Source organism: Bidens hawaiensis, unplaced genomic scaffold (genome assembly GCF_021521415.1).
Source record: "Bidens hawaiensis isolate Kalapana, Puna unplaced genomic scaffold, B.hawaiensis_p1.1 tig00001960_1, whole genome shotgun sequence".
In the NCBI taxonomy this organism is placed as follows: domain Eukaryota; kingdom Viridiplantae; phylum Streptophyta; class Magnoliopsida; order Asterales; family Asteraceae; genus Bidens; species Bidens hawaiensis.
In genome coordinates, this window is record NW_027491108.1 from 1,913,358 (window position 1) to 1,933,269 (window position 19,912).

At 33.4% G+C, this 19,912-nt stretch overlaps 1 protein-coding gene and 1 pseudogene across 1 annotated transcript; both read left to right on the forward strand.

Moving 5' to 3' along the window:
• Positions 1–10,256: 10,256 nt before the first annotated feature.
• Positions 10,257–12,615, forward strand: LOC143600641 (ferredoxin--nitrite reductase, chloroplastic-like). The gene is made up of 4 exons (XM_077078270.1): positions 10,257–10,646; positions 11,044–11,398; positions 11,490–11,778; positions 11,870–12,615. The coding sequence occupies exons 1-4, from the start codon at positions 10,280–10,282 to the stop codon at positions 12,002–12,004; spliced, it is 1,146 nt and encodes a 381-aa protein (XP_076934385.1). The 5' UTR covers positions 10,257–10,279; the 3' UTR covers positions 12,005–12,615.
• Positions 12,059–12,610, forward strand: LOC143602087 (ferredoxin--nitrite reductase, chloroplastic pseudogene; annotated as a pseudogene).
• Positions 12,616–19,912: the final 7,297 nt, after the last annotated feature.

Sequence of the window (19,912 nt, forward strand, 5' to 3'; positions counted from 1 at the left end):
TTTCCTTGTTACTTCCTTCCATCATGACTAATATAACAAACTATGTGCATACTAGTTAATCAATCTATATCATTCACATTCATACGCAACCATATATCTAATATACACTTACCATTTAAGGTGAGTGTATTAATATAACACATCGTAGTATGTACACAGCCCCGAAAACATAACACATAGAAAGGGGGCTAGAACTCACCTGTAGTCGATTCCTTTCCGAATTAATAGTAATGTCTTTCTTCAACTGAGCCCGACTAACTGTTAATAACATATACATATTAATCCTCTATATTTATTTGTTATTTTGTTTTTCTAAAGTTAACGGGGTTAACTTTTAAGTTAACTGAACCGAACATATAACCTTCTTAAACCGATTGTATTAGTTTAATGTACTTAACCTCATTTTATAGTAAACTGACTTCATTAGTTTACATCCTTGACGATATTTGTTATATATGTGTGTGTGTATGTATTTATTATTATATTTACTTTATTATTATTAATTTACTTTCTTAGCTTTATCTTAAGTTCCGACCTTCACACTTATTATTATATTATATATTTTACAAGTTGTCCTTCGTTCGTACGTTCCTTCCAATTCCTCCATTTACAACGAGCTCTTACGTTTAAGTGGTTCTGAATGGGTCCCATAAGTCATTGGTTTGGCATAAGACGGACTACGGGTTCTAAACGCGTCGGGTCATATTTGTTTCACACTTATTATTATTATTATTATTATTATTATTATTATTATTATTATGTATTTGCCAAACACACCCTAACCCTAGCCTTTTAAAAACCGTACCCCCATACCCCCAGCCCACTCACCCACTTTCTCTTCCTTCTTTCCTTTCTTCCCTGCCGTCCCCGTCTCCCTTGTCTTCTCTGACGAACACGACGGTGAACGCGGACTGGGTGGACCAAGGGTAGCACCTAATCGATTCGCATAGGAACGGTTCGCACGAAAACGATTCTTATAAAAGAATTCGCATGAATCGGTTCGCGCGAATTGCTTGTCTTCCACGATTCGCACACCATTCCATTCGCATGAAAGAATTCGCATCTGAACAATTCGCATGACCGTGCGATTTCTTTTCCGGCAAACCATTCGCACGGCGATGCGATTTCTTTTCTGACATCCATTCGCACGGCTGTGAGCTTTCTTTATCGGCAAACCATTCGCAAAGGGGGTTTAAACGGAACTGTTCTGGTTTAATTTCGTCGCACCGGTTCAGTTGGTTTGGGATCTGGTTCTTAATGGTTCAGGTCTCGTGGGTTAACGAGCCAGCCGAAGGGTCCGGATACGAGACCCACTAAGTCCGTCGTGGTTCAGATCTGGGTTCAACTTTTCTTTGGGTTCTGTTTCAAGCTCTCCTGTTCGAGTTCCTTTAACCATGGCCCAGCAGTTTGGGGTTCGGGTCTCATTGAACCCCGTTTACACCAAGTTATTACTATTTGTATTTTGTCAAATCACATGCTATTGTTATTGTTATTTGATTCGGTTTGCTTTTAACCTTTAACTTGTTTGCTCCTTTATTATCGATTTCAAAGAAAGGAAAAATGAAATGAAAACGGATGTAATGTTTACCTTTTTGGTATGATTAATTAGATCTTGAATATTTGGATGGATAAAATTGGATTTGGAATGTTTGGTATAGAGATTTGTGTGTGCATAGGTGTGTGTGACAATGATTGGGAGATGATGATGAAATGATGAGGATAAAGATAAGGATAAGATTAGGTTTTTAGGGTTTAAATAGACAAGCCCAAAAGCTTTTAGGCCCATAATCACTCTCAAGTCCAATAACCTCTCTTAATCTTATCCATACTCTACATATTATTTAATTAGCCCAAATAACGTAACGCCACACCCGTTTAAAACGAACTTATATTATTTAATTTAAATAATATTTAAAACGAGGATGTTACATAACTTCCCATCGTTGATATCACTAACCAAAGGGCTTGTTGCTTAGTAATATCAATGCGCACGCATAAAGGTGTCATCCCCATGTGTTTTAAGGGTTCGAATCTGAAGAAACACTAGATCAAACTAGATAGTTTGATCGGGTATTTCCCCAGATGTGGGTATACTGAAGTGATGAGAACAGATCCCAACTGATGCTTACAAAACATAACACCGTTGAGTCTCGTTACGGGAAGGACAAAGTGGGGGGTCTTCTCGTAACCACCCTCTGGCGTGAGAATAAGTATCGTATTTTGATCGGAATAAAGTAAGACACCGTATGTAATTGCTTAAGGCTTGAGAGTGTGAATGAATACCTCGAAGATATGATCTTCGTATTTATAGCCGAAGGTGGAGGGAAGGTAATTGGTGGAGTTGTCACTATCAAGTTATTCCTCCTCTTCCTGAATGGACACGTGTCGGGCTTTCATTGGATTTGACGGCCTGGACCCGTTTATGGTGCGTCGTGGGATGGCCATTACGTGTCCAGGTGTCTTCTTTTCATTGGCTGATATCGATATCAGGAGGTTTTGAGGGAATCTTCTAGAAGTAGTTTGTTACAGCTGCTCTTCCATATCACGTGGGGATCATGCGTATGATGAATTCCTTGAGTTATTTGTGGATTCCTTCCGCGGATGTTAGCGTGACTGTCCGCAGGTTATGACGGAGTTCCACGAAGTGTTTTGGATTGTGGATGGCTTCACCAATCCACTTGTTCCTTGCGCGGATGTCTTTTGGCGATCCGCGGGCTGGTTGATGGACCCGTGGGTTGGTTGATGGATCCGCAGGTGACGGATGTCTTTGACGATCTGCGAGTCGGATAAGGGATCCGTGGGTAGCTTTGCTACCCTCCCTCAATAGAATCCTTGGTGGACAATAGTGTAAACGATTGGTTAGCACGCATGCCCTTACTATTAGCCTAGACTTCACAAACAAGGAGTGTTATGTTCGTGTTAGGGCATTCAATACCCATGACTTTTTCAGTGGCTAAGTGTTTTAAAAACATAGTTTGGTAGCACTCATTGATCTAGAGCTACATCATCCATCAATCCAAAGATACATTCTTCGGTCCATTACATGGGAGTTGTTGCTAAACAATTTGATCCAGAGTTTGCAGTTCTAGAAGTGTTGATTTAAGATTTTAGGGGTTACCCATTAAATTCAAATATATTTAATCTAATTAAAATTTATGTAGTTTTTATAAACTTAAATTTTCAAAATTTATCAAGGATAGGAGGAAATAGCGTATGGGTGCATAATATTTGATTTTGTACTGATTAAATCGATAACCAAATTGATGCGAAGCCATCAAAGCTAAACCGTATTACATATTCAGTTTTCAGCTCAGTTTCGAACCAAAATTGTATTGATTTTTGGTTCAAAAAATCTAAGTTTAGTTGAAATCAAATAACAAATAATGGTTATATAAGTTTTGTTGTTTAGCTCAATCTAATTACATTTTCACTTATCTAGTCTAATAAGAAACAAAGGTTATTCGTTTTTCCGCACGAAACCAAAAAGGGAACCATATTTAAATGAGGTTTGAGTTCACTTTTAAACCAATTAAATTAAATTCAATTCAGTTTTTTGGTTTCAATAAAAAAAATTGTAAATCGAATAAAACCCCGTTTAAAATAAACCAAACAAATCGAAAACCGAATCAATTAACGCTCCAGGTATAGTCATATTATTAAAGTTCATTAATATTTTAAACTATTACTTTTTACGATTTATTTCAACATAAATATTTACTTGAGGATTGTTGTGGTTGACTATATTAGAAAATTAAACCCGGTCCATTCAATGTAACCAAGGAAAGGAGCACATGGTTTTTGCTGCGGCTTGGCTTGACTAGTTGGCTTGCGTCCCACTCGTGTGGGAGGGCTAGTGGCTGGCTGCCTCTTCCGTCTTCTCTAAAGCCAGACCACACGACCTCCTCAACCGTCACCTGCCAATACCATTTATATCAAAAAGAATATCAAATAATAACAATATTTTTTATTATTAATAATATCCGTTCTCTTCTCATTTTTTAAAGCCTTGTCCTCGTATCTACCTTTTTAGTAACTGGTTGATACTTGCTTCTTACGCAATATTATAAAACATCACATATTTGCTCCAAATATTGAGAAGAATGATTATTTTAATACATAATATGTTTTACAAAATATTATCCTAATACCGCATATGCAATATTTTATTACCACTATAGTTATCAAACTTTTAAATAATATTCCATTGTGGAAATTGCGATATTTTGAAGTAAAAATATGGCACTTTTTTTAATGTTATTTATCATAAGAAGTGTTTTTATTCTTCATCTTTATGCCAAAGGGAAGAATGAATGAGCATGCCTATCAATCATTGTGCTCTTTTGCAAAAGAAATATCGAGTAACATTCAATTAGTTATACAAAAGATGCCTTCACCAAGATATTTTAAATCACAACTAACATCTAGGGTTTTTTTATTTTTTTTATTAATGCAGTATTCCAGAAATATATTAAAAAAACATGATTACAAATAATAACACACCAATAAATTACAAAATAACGCTAGAAGCAATAATTACTACATCTATCAGAAAAAAACAAGAACCTCAAATTATTTGTATACACGGTATTATATAATTGACACATCTCATCAGGTTTGATAGGAACTTTAGTTATTTTATTTCTACAATTTTTTCATGTCATCATTATAGACGGTATTATATATAATTGACACATCTCTGCAAATTTTTCAAGAAAGTCACTCTCTTCTTATTGGAAATGCACACCGCTGCATTCACTTCACGAGACATCATTGAAACTAGGTCATTTGTAACGTGTATTTCAATCAATAACTTCAATTTACATGTTTAAGAGGATGTGCTATATGACAAAACTCAAGGGCTCTAAGAGGCCACGTTGGCAGGCATTAGAGCATTCTCATCCTATCTTCTATCTTTAAATAAAAAATTATACTAAAACTCATTATATTTTCTTACTCTATTTAAATTAAATAATACTTTTTATACATTTTATCATTACCTTTTCTCTTTCCTTCACTCACAACCACTCTCAAAATATATTAAAAAATTATAAATGATGAACAGTAACTTTTCAAATATACTGAAAAATCACTATTTTTTCTAAAATATAAAAACTCTTCACTCACAACACCCTGAATCACTCCCTAAATTATAAAAACACCACTCACAAAAAATGAGGGGTTGGATGAGAACGCTCTTAGTGTCAACGCACTATTAGTTTAAAGAGCATTGCCCATCTAGCACTATTAGTTTAAAGAGCGCTTCCCTCATAAACCATGATTTCTTTATTTTTAATTATTAATTAACTAGTTTTAGAGCCCGTGTTACACATGGGATAATTCAAATTATAAAATTATAAGTAAAACAAATAATTAAATGGCGCATATGAAAAAAAAATGTATTACATCTATGCTTGTATCTATACAATGTGTACATAAATTGATTTTATTTATATCACAAAATGGTTTTTTTAAAAGAACTTAATAAAAAAATATCCGTGCAAAATCTTATCCAATAATGCTTCTTTCTATTGAAAAATTCATTCTCAGTGTCATATATGTATAATTGAAAGAATTTTGGTTATGAACCAATTTCAAAAATAAGACTTCTCATACGATAGTCGTTCTAACCACTCAGCCTAAATACAAAAGATGCGTTACCTTTATTGATATATTTATCAATTTACAACTCATCAAAAGAAAGTAGGATATTAAATAGTAACAATAGATGTTCTTCAAGAACTATGTTTTTCTGAGCTGCACCATAAAAAATTTTTTGATAAGTTTCAGAGAGTTTCTCGACATCGTCATAATAACAACATAAAAAATAACATGTTAACCCATTCAATTTTGTGAATATTTTGTTTCATTTGAGCATACTTTTGCATGACATGCTTCCCGTACAACGTTCTGATCACCATTGAAGGATAAATTAATGTTGACATCAATATTTGAAATTTGATAAAAATTAGAAGCATTGATAGGCATGAGGGTGGCATGTCGAAAATGTTCGCAATCTTTTCTTAAGTTTTAATAGTTGAGGGAAAAATAGTCATTTTGCCAAATCCCGAACCTTTTAATTATTTCAAAAAATGCCCTTAAAAATAAACTTGAAACCCGAATCATGTTTAAAATTCTAACTTTCATACTTTTAATATTTTAAAGTCAACACTTTGAACTCATAACAAATTTGACGATAAATCTATTTTGCATTATTAAACTTTTAAAAATACTCAAAATTTTCATTTTTGACCCGTAACAAAATTTGACCTAAATGTAGTTAACTTGTATCAAACAATCTATTTACCAACTTTTGACCCATAAAATAATATTTAACTTTCACAAAAAACCCAAAACAATTTTCATTTGCGGAACATGATTTTTTGTTGAGTTTTGGAATTCACCAAGTATATTGAAATATATAGTAAAATAATATGTTAATATTTATATTTATAAAAATATATAGATATTATATAAATATAGTGTAAAAGGAAAGTAAATAATTATTGATTTATTACATATATAAGGGTATATTAGTTTTGAAGGAAAAAAAAATTATGATAATTAACAAAAACATAACAAGTGTCTCAACTTATTTTATTTTATTAGAATAGGTAGATTATGTATCTCCATGTTATCTTACAAACATCTTTCACATTTCATTGCATCATAACACATCAAACTTGGTGGGAAATGTAAAAGCCCCCACTACATACCTACGTGACGTCTATACGTGGCCCCTTTACATTCAACACATCCAATAAAATATGTCCTAATCATACTTTAGCAATTCTTTTCTGCCAATTACTACTTGTGTGCCCAACTTCTGTATTAAACATATAATGCGATTAGGTTTGCATTAAGAGGCATTTGGCTAGTTTATGATCACTAAATCTGGCTAGAGGTTGAACCAGATATAAAACTAGGAAAAAAAATAAATAAGCAAACAGAATAGTGTATAGTAATAGTTTAAGTCATTCCTGATTTATACTTAATACTAGATCTTATCCCCCGTATTATAGGGGTTGTTTTATATTATTCGGTTTTAATATTTATATATGTATATTTGGATTTTAATTTTATTTATTGTAAAAAAATTAATAATTAATATACTTGAGGTTTGATGATGAAATGGTTTCACAAATAAATGATATGTTATAATCCGGTTTAAAAGCTATCTGGGTTTGGTGATACCCATTACCCGTTTATTTTCTTCATTATAAAATTATTTCTTAATTATAAATAATATCTTTTTTTAAAATAAAATAGGATTTTTTTAGTATATTCCTATTTTATATGATTTTCATATCAAATATTTGATGAGATTATTTTTTAATATAATGAGATGTTATAACCCGTTTAAAAGCTATCTGGGTTTGGTGAGACCTTTACCCGTGAATTCGGGTCAAATGCGTGAGAAGCCTTCATTTACAAATAAAGTAATCTGATATCTTGAGAGAATGGTTGTTTTACATTTTTCATTTTTTAATATTTATTTTTTGGATTTTAATTTTCTTTATTGTAAGAAAGTTAATTATATACTTTAGGTTTGATGATGAAAGGGTTTCATAAATAAATGATATGTTATAATCAATGTTGTAAAAGTCGTTAGGCGGTTCTTGTTTTACAACATTGATTATAACCCGTTTAAAAGCTATCTGGATTTGATGACCTATGACCCACTTATGTTTTTTACTATAAAATTGTTTATTAATTATAAATAATATCTTTTTCTTTTTAAATTGGATATTAAATTTAAGTATATTCCTATTTTGTAGGATTTTCATATCAAATAATTGGTAAGATTAATTTTTAATTTAATGAAATGTTATAACCCGTTTAAGAGTTATCTGATTTTGGTAAGACCCATACCCATTAATTTGGGTTAAATCAATGAGAGGCCTCTATTTAAAAATCAAGAAATCTGGTGGCTTCCATAAAAGGGGGAGCGACCACATCGCGACACGTAGGATTTTTGGGTTTTCGTTTATATATATTATATAGATATTTACAATGTTTATACATAATATATCTACAATATCTACCTATTCTAATAAAGTAAAATAACTGTGACACGTGTCAGTCTGTGGTTAAACCTCATAACTTTTTTCCATCCAAACTAATAATAATGTTATAGATCAATAATTATTCACTTTCCTTTTACACTTCATTTATATTATATCTATAATATGATTAAATTTTTCACTTTCCTTTAAACTCTATTTTATTATATATACTATACATTTTTATAAAAATAAATATTCTTATAAAATATAAATATATGCTTTAAATCTATCCATTTATTTTCAGTTAATTTACTAAACTATATATATGTTAAAATGTAATAATATATACCATTCACTTTCATATATAATAAAGTTTATCATAGTCAGTTTCTAGGTTTTTTTATCAGTGATTGTTTCAGGTTTTTTTGGAACTTAAATTTGATTGTTATTGATCAAAAGTTGGTAAATAGATTGTGTGGTACAAGTTAACTACATTTGGCTCTAAAGTTGTTACGGGTCAAAAAGGGGCAATATGAGTATTTTTAAAAGTTTGAGAGTGTAAGTATATTTATCATCAAATTTGCTCGGGTTGAAAGTTTTGACTTGAAAATGCCAAACAAATGAAAGTTAGAAGTTTAAATGTGATTTAGGTTTCAAATTTATTTTCAATGACATTTTTGGAAATAATGAATAGATTCGGGATTTGGCTAATTGACAATTTTCCCACAACTATTAAAATTTAATAAAAGACGGCAAACACTTTCGACATGCTACCTCAAGGATCTATCAATGCTTCTAACTTTTATCAAATTTGAAACGTTTTTGTCAGCATTGACTTTTCCTTTAATGGTGATTAAAATGTAGTTTGTCAAACATGTCATACATAATTATGATCAAGTGAAGCAAAACATTCACAAAATTGAACAGATTAACGTGCTATTTTTACGTGTTGTCGTTATGGCAAAGTCGAGAAGCTCCCTCAAAACTATTGTATGAAAGTCTTTTTTGAAATTGGTTCATAATCAAAATTCTTTCAATTATATATTGAGAATTAAATTTCCAATAGATGAACCGTTCTCATGTATGTTTTTGCACTTGCGTTCTTATTATTATTTTTATTAAGTTCATTTATTTTTTGAAAAAATCATTTTCTGATATAAATAAAATCAATTTATATACACATAGCATAAATATAAGCATATATGTAATCATTTTTCTGTGTACAGTTTGCTTTATTATTTGAATCATCTCGTGTATTATATGGGCTCTAAAACTAGTTGTTAATATAAACAAAAATCACATTTAACTTAAAAACTCATGAAAATCACTTTAACACACATTTTATCTATTTTTAATTTTTATTCATATCAATCTTTGTCAAAAAAAATGTAGATTACGGATATACATGGTTTTGGTAAATATTAAGGGGTGTTTGAAATTTATTGTTTTTACCTTCTTATGACTTATAAGGAAAAGCCAGAAGTCACAAGTTTGTGACTTATCAACTTTTGCTTTCACAATAAGCAATCTCAAACATTTTTTTTTAAGTTTTCTCATAAGTTATAAGGTAGTAAAACTAAAGAATTCCAAACACCTTTTAAAAATATATAAAAGGGATTAAAAAACCAAAAATAAAGTAAAATTTTTAAAAGTGGTTTTAACGAATTCTAAAGCATATCGTTTATTTAAACTTAGAGCATTCCTATCCTATCTCCCAAATTTGTATGAGGAGAATTTGTAAATTACAGGGTGAAGTTTTGAGTGGTTGTGAATTATAGGGTAGAGAGAGAAAATGTAGTAATTTTTTGTAACTTTGGAGAAAAAGTAGTGATTTTTCGTAAATTATAGGATTAAAAGAGAAAACTAAGATGGTAAAAATATAAAAAATATTAGTTAATTAAATAAAAAAGAAAAATATAATGTTTTTTAATTTAATTATAAAAACAAAGGACGAGAGATAGGTTAAGACTCTTATAAACTATATGTTATCCATTCATTATTCGAGACAGGTGTTATCTATTTAACACATATACAATTTTATATTTACTATTTAAAGCCCAACATCACTCTTCCTCATAATAATAATAACAAATAAAATTTTTTTAGGTAAGAGTTGTGATCCAAATTGTCGTTCATGTTTCTACTTCTCATGTTTAACTTAACACACGACCCGACTCTTAACAATATCCAAGAGACACCACTCACCACCTCCTCCGTCTTACAAAACCCACCCACCCTCTCTCTCCTCCACCGTCTTCTCTCAACTCTCCGGCAACATGTCATCTTTTTCCGTCAAGTTCATCACACCCACTACCAAACTCACTTCTACTACTAGGCTCTATGCCACCCCATCTCAAACCGCCGTGCCGGCAACTTCTCCGGCGGAGATCGCCGCCGACAGGCTGGAACCAAGAGTGGAAAAGAAAGGAAGGTATTATGTTTTGAAGGAGAAGTTCCGGGAGGGTATTAATCCTCATGAGAAGGTGAAGATTGTTAGTGAGCCAATGAAGCTGTTCATGGAGAATGGGATTGAAGATCTTGCTAAGATACCCTTTCAGGAGATTGATAAAGTTAAGGATACTAAAGATGATGTTGATGTTAGACTCAAGTGGCTTGGCTTGTTTCATCGGAGGAAACATCAGTGTAAGAACATGCTTTAAGTTTTAACATCTTTTCAAGATTCGTTTTTTTCTTTTTAGCATTATAAAGATCATAACTTTTGGTTCAAAAACTGATCTGAATGGTTGATTATGGTATCTTTAGATCAAATTAGAATATACCTATTAATCTTTGATTTGAAATCATTTTGTGGGATCATGAAGATCATAACTATAGATTCAAAAACTGACTTGAATGGTTGATTCTGGAATCTTTTGATTAAACTAGAAGATACCCATTAATCTTTGATTCGAGTTTTAGTATTTTTGCTGTTTTAATTCAAAAAGATCATAACTTTCTATTCGGAATCAAGAAAATGATACCTTCCGAATTTTGTAATTTTAAGTTATAATCTTTGTAATCAATGGGTTTAAATGTGTAGATGGTCGGTTTATGATGAGGTTGAAGCTTCCAAATGGTGTGACAACTAGTGCACAAACCAGATACTTAGCTAGTGTGATAAAGCAGTATGGTGATCAAGGTTGTGCTGATGTCACCACACGCCAAAACTGGCAAATTCGAGGTGTTACGCTCCTGGATGTACCTGCGATTTTAAAGGGTCTTGATGAAGTTGGGCTAACAAGTCTGCAAAGTGGTATGGACAATGTTAGGAACCCGGTTGGTAACCCGATTGCAGGAATTGATCCGTACGAGATTGTGGACACAAGGCCGTACACGAACTTGTTATCACAATTCATCACGGGGAATTCGCGAGGGAATCCCGCAGTTACCAACTTGTAAGATACTTTGATCTTGAAGTGCTATCTTAACTTTTTGGTTGTGAAAAAGATATACATTTGACCTTTTTGAACGTTTTTTTCTTTGTAGGCCAAGGAAGTGGAATGTGTGTGTGATTGGTTCACATGATCTTTATGAGCACCCTCATATCAATGATCTAGCATACATGCCGGCTACTAAGAACGGAAGGTTCGGGTTCAATTTGTTGGTAGGGGGGTTCTTTAGCCCGAAGCGGTGCGAAGAGGCTATACCTCTTGACGCGTGGGTTCCAGCCGAAGATGTGGTCCTGGCTTGTGGAGTGATTCTCGAGGCTTATCGTGATCTTGGTACACGAGGGAATAGGCAGAAGACTAGAATGATGTGGTTGATCGATGAACTCGTACGTCATTGTCTTTAATCTTTGGTTTAAATCTAGAAAATTTCATTTCTGAAGGGTCTCTCTTGCTAATTTGTGTTACTTGGGGGTGCAGGGTGTAGAAGGGTTCCGGGCGGAAGTGGTCAAGAGAATGCCCGAACAAGCATTGGATAGAGCATCCGCCGAAGACCTCGTTGACAAAAACTGGGAAAGAAGAGATTTATTTGGCGTGCACCTGCAAAAACAATAAGGTCTTAACTTTGTGGGTATTCACATTCCAGTTGGTCGTGTCCAAGCCGACGACATGGACGAACTGGCACGGTTAGCAGATGAGTATGGCTCAGGAGAGCTACGGATAACCGTTGAACAAAACATCATAATCCCAAGCGTGCCAAACTCAAAAGTTAAAGCTTTACTTGACGAGCCACTTTTAAAAGAAAAGTTTTTACCCGAGCCACCTATTTTGATGAAAGGGCTAGTAGCTTGTACGGGTAACCAGTTTTGTGGGCAGGCTATAATCGAGACAAAAGCTCGTGCAATGAAAGTTACAGAAGAAGTGCAAAGACTTGTTTCTGTAACCCGTCCAGTACGAATGCATTGGACTGGCTGCCCAAACACGTGCGGGCAAGTGCAAGTGGCGGATATAGGGTTTATGGGATGCATGACTAGGGACAAAAATGGGAAAGTCGTCGAAGGGGCGGATGTTTTCGTAGGGGGCAGAATTGGAAGTGACTCACATTTTGGGGATATTTATAAGAAGGCTGTCCCTTGTAAGGACTTGGTGCCTTTAGTAGTGGACATTTTGGTTGAGAAATTTGGTGCTGTTCCAAGGGATAGAGAAGAGGTGGAAGAATGAAAATAATATTGGCTTGGGTGTACATCTAAACAAAATTGAAGGACTAAAAATGAAAGTTGTAATATTGCCGAGAGGTACGGCAAGTTTAATGTTGTTCAAAGGTCCACACGTATATCTTTAGTTTTTTGATAATTGAATAAATGTAATAATCATAATAATATGTAAAAGTGGGGATCCCCTTGACTATGCAAGTGCCTCCCAATTTATCTCTCATTAATAAAAATAAAATTTTATGTGTAATTTTTTATTTTATTTTTTTGTAACACAAAGGGTCTATACAATTGATCCGGTTTATTAGTCTTGATTCTTGAATGTCTTCATTTGGGCCAGTCAACTATGGGCCGATCTATTGAACCAACAAGCTGGATCGGTTTTAGTCTTTTAGATTGGGTTTACAAAAACAAATAATTTCAACTTGAAGAATCTGATTTTACTATTTCAGTTATCATTTATAATTGATCACTTTTTTGTTAACATTATAAAAGATACCAGGATTGGCTCGTAGGACAACGAAAACAAGTTAGGGCTTTAGACCCACACTTAATTAAGGCCTCAAAGTCCAAGAAAACTTTATATATAGATATATTATAATGTGTAAAGTAAACTCAAAGTATTGCATTGGTGTGGTAGTAGACTTGGTTGTTACTAAAGTATAGGTTATGAGTAACTTGTAATAAATATATTTCTTTTTTTTAACAATTGTGATGAAAAGACCACAAAATCTTGTTTTGATTTAGGGCTCCACATTCATTAAGCCGGCCATAAAAATGAAAGATACCATAGACATGCAGTTGAAGATTTTGTGTTAGCAAGCAAACTCATCATATCCACTACACACCTTTAATTTGCTATATGTTTCTTAACCTACAATTATCTCAACTTAATCTTGTTTCTTAATTAAATGGGTCGTGCTTGTGTACTTTACGTTAAGCAGTTTGAGATTTTGCTTATTTAGAAGTGCTTGAAAGCCCCCAGACACTTTTTTGTGTATTTAAAATTACAAGTTTACCCTTAGGATGAAATAAATCAGCAACCCCAAATGCCCCCCAATAATAGAGTTGTATGACAAAATCACTGGTCTTGTGCCTTTCGGGTCGAGTATACGAATAACATCTATAAAACTATGTTTTTAGGTGATGGAAAGTTGTACATATGAACACTATGTGGTTGCCATTGTGGGAAAATTCGGTTTGATTTGGGATTTTCAACAAGTGAGTGCACATGAATGCTAAAAAAACTTGTTATTGCTACAGATTCATGACAAAAAATAAGCCCATCATTGAAAGCCGATTCATGTGTGACAGTACCGCTGGTGTTGCAACTCTCATGAAAGTGACATCATTGAGTTTGTATGATGATAGAGGAAAACGGCGATAAAAATATGATAAACATACCCGGTCTTGGTCCCAAGAGTCCGGTTTGACGATTTTTTAATGGTTTGGATCGTGCTGATTTTAAAAAGTTATATGTAGTTGAGCTGGAGTTTATGGATTGTTTCATAGAAGCGTATAAAATGCATATGTTGTACAATTTTCACATGTTAACCTAAAATAAGTTGGGTCATCTCAACATATTATAGTTTCCCTAGTTTGCCGTTTTAAATGTTTTGAATTGAATTTTAAAAGAGTCAAACATGCCAAGTTTTGAAGTTCTTGAGTCATACATGAAAGAAAAAGTTACAATTTAGCTTTAAAAATGGTTTTGACCGGGTTTGAAGTCGGTCAAAACTTCTTGGTAGAAATTTTTGCAATAAAGTTTCTGTAATATTATTTTCTATTCCAGATAATAGGCAAATGGCAGGAGGAGAGACCCGGCCCGACCCTACCAGATCCGTCCATTTTGACCGGTTTTATAAATTGTCTCCGTTTTACCAAAGTTATACATAAATTACTAAAATAGACGTTACTCATTGGGCTAATTTGGGGAAAAAAAATCATAAATAAATACATATGTTTTGACAAGTCAAATCAAAACAAATAAAATAATAGTATAAAACTTGTTAACTTAAAGCGCATTCAAATGAATTATCATCAACGAGGACCATTGTTTATCTCAATTATCTACTCGTTGTTGCCACCACCACTAGCACCTCCACCATCACTGCCACCACCGACCCACCATCGCCATTAATGAGGGTACCACCTCCAATGACACGCCCACTGCCTCAAAAATCGACCCGTTGCTACCAATGACACCACCGCTAGCATTGTCACCACCAGCACCACGGTTACCTTTATCTCAATCACCATCACCGCCACCTCAACTTCTGGCACTGCCACCACCAACACCATTGCGTCCATTTCAATCTAACTCTTTTATTATTAAACAACCAATTTCAATTTGAATCCATTTTGCCCCAAATTCATACCTTTATAAAACGACTCGTTTTGATTTGACCTCATTGTACTCAAAACACGTATTGGCGCGGACCCATTCTAAAATGTCACCTGGCCCAGCCACCCTACTCGCCGTCATTTGCCGATCCTAACTTTAATATTGGAAGTATTCAAATCATTTTCATTTGTAATACGGTTTATTTTATTTTGTTTCAAATAAGACGTGGTGTCGTGGTGGCGTCTAGAAACATATGACACCATTGGAGGATGCATTAGTGTAGTGTTCGCTTTGTGGCCTTCTGGAAATCCAAACGAATAGCGGGTGGAGTCCCTCTCTCACATTACAATTTGTTCAATTAATGAAAAATGTCCAAAATGAAATATCGAAAAAATTATCCGAAGTATCTGAATATCCGAAATATCCGAAATTTCCAAAAATTATTCGAGATTTATAAATAATTATTATTTAATAATTAAAAAAATATTTCGGATAGGTTGGATATCCGAACTATCTGAAAATTTTCAAAATCACTATCAAAATCCAAAATTTCGGATAATTCGGACTCGGATATTCGAATATTTCGGATATGAATTCGGATTCGGATTTTTTGTCACCCCTGACAAAGACCCCTAGTTTAACCATTGTCAACACAAGAAAATATATTTTTTCACAAAACTCAATATATGTAGTTGTCAAATCGTGAACAAGCAAAATTGTTGCGTAAACTTTATATGAACGAATTGAGGGGACCGATGGTTGCCCATACGGCCTTAGGCCCTTAACCCCGTACCCGACATCATTTTCATGGATAGGTGGCCTACTAACGTCCTTACGAGTAAAAAACTATGATCATTTTAACGAGATCATAGTACTAGTTCATGATTATTTATTTAAATGATTTTATGTACGACGTTTAGATCCCGGAACATATTTTCCCCACTAAATTGCCGAAAACTCATTGCCATTTGAACATGGGTTGCATATGCTTGGGTGTAGAAAAAAGGTACTCTCGACAAATACATGAAGAGGAACATGCAATGCACCATACTTATCAAATTAATATCTATTATCCTTTTCTTTTTATATACTAAAAGGTTATGCTATCTTGTATACCAAGTATTAGTAAAAACATATAATAATGTTCAATAATACAGGATTCCAAGAGAAACCAAAGGTTATGCTACTACCTTGTATCATGTGTTAGTGCAGTGTGTGTTATGAGTGTGTGTACTAGTGTTATAAGTGTGTGTGTATTAGTATAAAAGTGTATGCGTGTGTGTGTATGTGATATGTGTATGCATATGTGACACTAGCATATATAACAACTTTATAAATCAAAATACATTGCATTTCAAAATACTAAATATAAATTATCTTACATTTGTAGCTAGATATTGAGAACTATATCTATTCATTTCTAATGCTCATAGTAGACAAACGATATTACTTCACACTATTTCATTATTAGTTATAGATAAATTATATTGCATTTTAAGATTTTACACATTAGGATGAAAAATAAGTAATATAACACAGAAACGTGTGCGCTTACGAGTGCTAATGCCTAGGCGATGGCGTCCTACCAATGCTTTCTCTTCATCCATATTTTTTGTGCCCATGAACTCCAATGGCTCGAAATGACATATATATATGGTCTGGCTTCACATTTCGAAGCTATCAATTTCAATCCAAATTACTGACATCCCATTGTGATAAGATACACAAATGACAGAGCATTTAAATCCCGAGATGCCTAATTTCAATTGACTCGCCAACAATGACTTTCAACATTAGCTCGCTTACGTGCTCTCAATAAATTACGTACATTCCACGCCCAAGCGACGATCTCCCTTAATTTGAAATATCGAGTGCTTTGTATTTATAGGTTTTAGAGTTATGACGGGTTTCATTCGCAGGTTCTTAAAACAAAGTGAGATAGTTAATTACAGATAAATTTATAGATGGATTTTCTTATGGACATTTTATCGACACAAATTGGGAATCTTCTCTGATAGTCTTTAGAAGTTTATTGTTTATGGGAACATGTGTCGTTTTCAAACTGTACGGTTTCCTTTCCGAGGGATTTTTAGTCGCAAACCAGATAAATGTCGTCGCAAACCATTACCGGACCGTTGATCGGGGATCATACCTTGAAAAGCTTGACGAATGCAGATCGATGTTCCACTATTATCACCGAGGGATAACCAACAGGCTATAGAATTGTCGTTCCTTAACCGACAGATCACCAACGACTGCATTAAAATAAATATTTAAAAAAAACTTTTAAAAGGGATTTTGACGGTATCGGTTGCTGATCCGTTGGTATGTTGATCACCGATAAGTTATTGCCGTCGGTGATACCCCAATTTTCTTGTATAGTGATAGTTTTGTTGTGATTTTGAATAACATTGCGTTTCTAAACTAAAATTGTTTAAACTTGTGAATGTTTGATTAAATTTATAATCGTTTTTGTTAACCTGTAGGATTTAACTAACTAGTTTATTCACGACACATATTTTGAAATCAAGCACAACTTACGCACCAATACAAACTCTCTTTGACTCTTCTAGCTAGGTTAGCTGCCACTCCGGGTTTGTCCGGGTGGTAAGAGGAGTTAATTACTTTTTTGGAGAGAAACTCAAGTTCGATCCTGGCTTAGCGTGTATATTTGATGTGGTGTAGTAGGTTAGGAGACGTAAGATTTAGCAAGCCATTAAAAAAGTTAAGTTAGCTCATGGTTATTATCTATTTTCATTTACAGGAAAATTAGATATACTTAATAATCAAAATTATCGACGAATTTACAAACCATATTGACCAAAGTAGCTTTTGGTAATCATTTGGTGTTCAAGCCCTGTAAATAATATTTGGCTGTTCAAAAAAAGAAAATTGTAAATCATCATTAAACAACCGTCATTGGTAAATGGTCGTTTGAAATTTATCAGAATCTACCAAAGATACCTAGCATTGCTGATCCCCCAGTAAACACTTGGTAAATTCATTACGCACACCATGTTTTTCGATAGAGTATCACCAACGATTACCTACATACAGGACCCACTTTCCCAACGAATACACCCAAAGATGAAAGCCCTCTGCTTTTGTAGTATGTAATAGTGTTTGAAGTCGTTTAAACTGGAAACCATTTATGTTATCGGCTTGATTACCAACCAACAGATTAAACACAAACAAAATGACTGATCTTAAGCAAATCCATTATAATAACCAGAGCGAAAATGATTGAAACTATAAATAATAATTATTATTCCCTTTCTTTATCGGTGGTTTTTGAGATCCAATTGGCATGATTACGGGTAAGATGTGACATTCGTCAATTTTTTTATTCGTATTCGTTATAAACCCGATCCGTTGAGTCATTTCGATGTATTATTGATCATTTAATAAGTATTCCGACATTTATGTTTAAACGTCGTTCATTTATTATTACGTTCCATTGCTCGAGGCTTATCGATAACCCGCTTAAACGCGTAAATAATCCAAAACCGAAAACTATAAAATCTAATTATAAAGTTAAGGGTTGAAAGTGTAAACCTAAAAACTTAAAAAGAAATATAAATTACATTTAATATGTTACGAAACTTGAGGGACTAGAAGTGAAAATTATTTAAATTATAATATATTATAGAGAAAATTACTGTTTGAGTCCCTGTGGTTTTAAGGCGAATGCACAATGAGTCCCCCAAAATTTTTTTAAACTAGTTGAGTCCCGTGGTTTCAGAAACGAACCATTTGAGTCCCTGCCATTACTTAACTTTTAGGGTAAAACTTTCATTTTACTGAAACCACAGGGACTCAAATTGTCTGTTTCTGAAACCCCAGGGACTCAAATTATTCGTTTCTGAAACCACGGGGACTCAACCAGTTCAAAAATTTTTTCGGGGACTCATTGTGTCTCCGCCCTAAGACCACAGGGACGCAAACAGTAATTTTCTCTATATTATATATATATATATATATACACCCAGCCTACCCCCGTCTTCTCCCTTCGATTTTCCGGCGAGAGCTCCGGCCGACGACGTGGAATTCCGACGACCTTAAAAACACACCAAAACGCCAAATTAACGGCCAATAAAGGTTCCAACGTTCATCTCCACTAACGGTTAACCATAAAAACCTTTAAAACGAATGATAACGTTGTATAACGGCTATATTAAACCACCAACGGTCGGATTTTTATTGAAAACCCATTAACGGCATTAATCGCCCAACGGTCTGATTAAGACTATAAATACACTCCTAATCCTTAACCAAACTCGCTCATACAAATCATATTAGCTAAAACACTCTCTAAATCCTTCAATTCCTCCGGCCAAGAAACTTTTCCGGCGAGCATCCGTTCAACCTCAACCAACTTCGTTTCCGGGTAATTGTTATATGTTTTTGCATTGTTTCTTCTAGCTAATCAAAACCCCCAACATAATCTGATCAAACATGGAATGAAAGTGTGAAATTAGATTTCTAGGGTTATTAGTGTAGAAGATGAACTTGATAGTTTATATAAATTGCAGTCGGTTAAGTGATGTGTATATGAGAATGAGGACCCGGGTTTGAAACCCAGGGTCTGCATGTTTTTTTTGAGAACTCTTCTTTTTCAACATTTAATACATACATATATATATATATATATAAATCAATTAAAAATCATAATAAGTTAAATAAAATCATTTTAAATTAAATAAAACTTTTTATAAAATAAGTTAAATAAAAACTCACCATTTCCCATATAAAAGCCATTTTCTAAACTAGTTAACCGTTACTAAAAATTCGTTTCGTTAATATTAATCCGTTAATGATAACTATTAAAATTCATTAGATATCGTTAGAAAAATCATAAAGATTGGTAACCTTTAAATCCGAGACTTATAATTTATCATAATTTCTCGTAGTTACGTTAAAACATTAAAACAATATTAGAAAGGTTATTAAAACATAAAATATTATTAA

Bases quoted from the DNA above. Each gene is read 5' to 3' on its own strand.
- LOC143600641 (XM_077078270.1), top strand. From the start codon at position 10,280: ATGTCATCTTTTTCCGTCAAGTTCATCACACCCACTACCAAACTCACT. The intron at 10,647-11,043 runs GTAAGAACATGC...TTAAATGTGTAG, and splicing joins TCATCGGAGGAAACATCAGT to ATGGTCGGTTTATGATGAGG. The intron at 11,779-11,869 runs GTACGTCATTGT...TTGGGGGTGCAG, and splicing joins TGTGGTTGATCGATGAACTC to GGTGTAGAAGGGTTCCGGGC.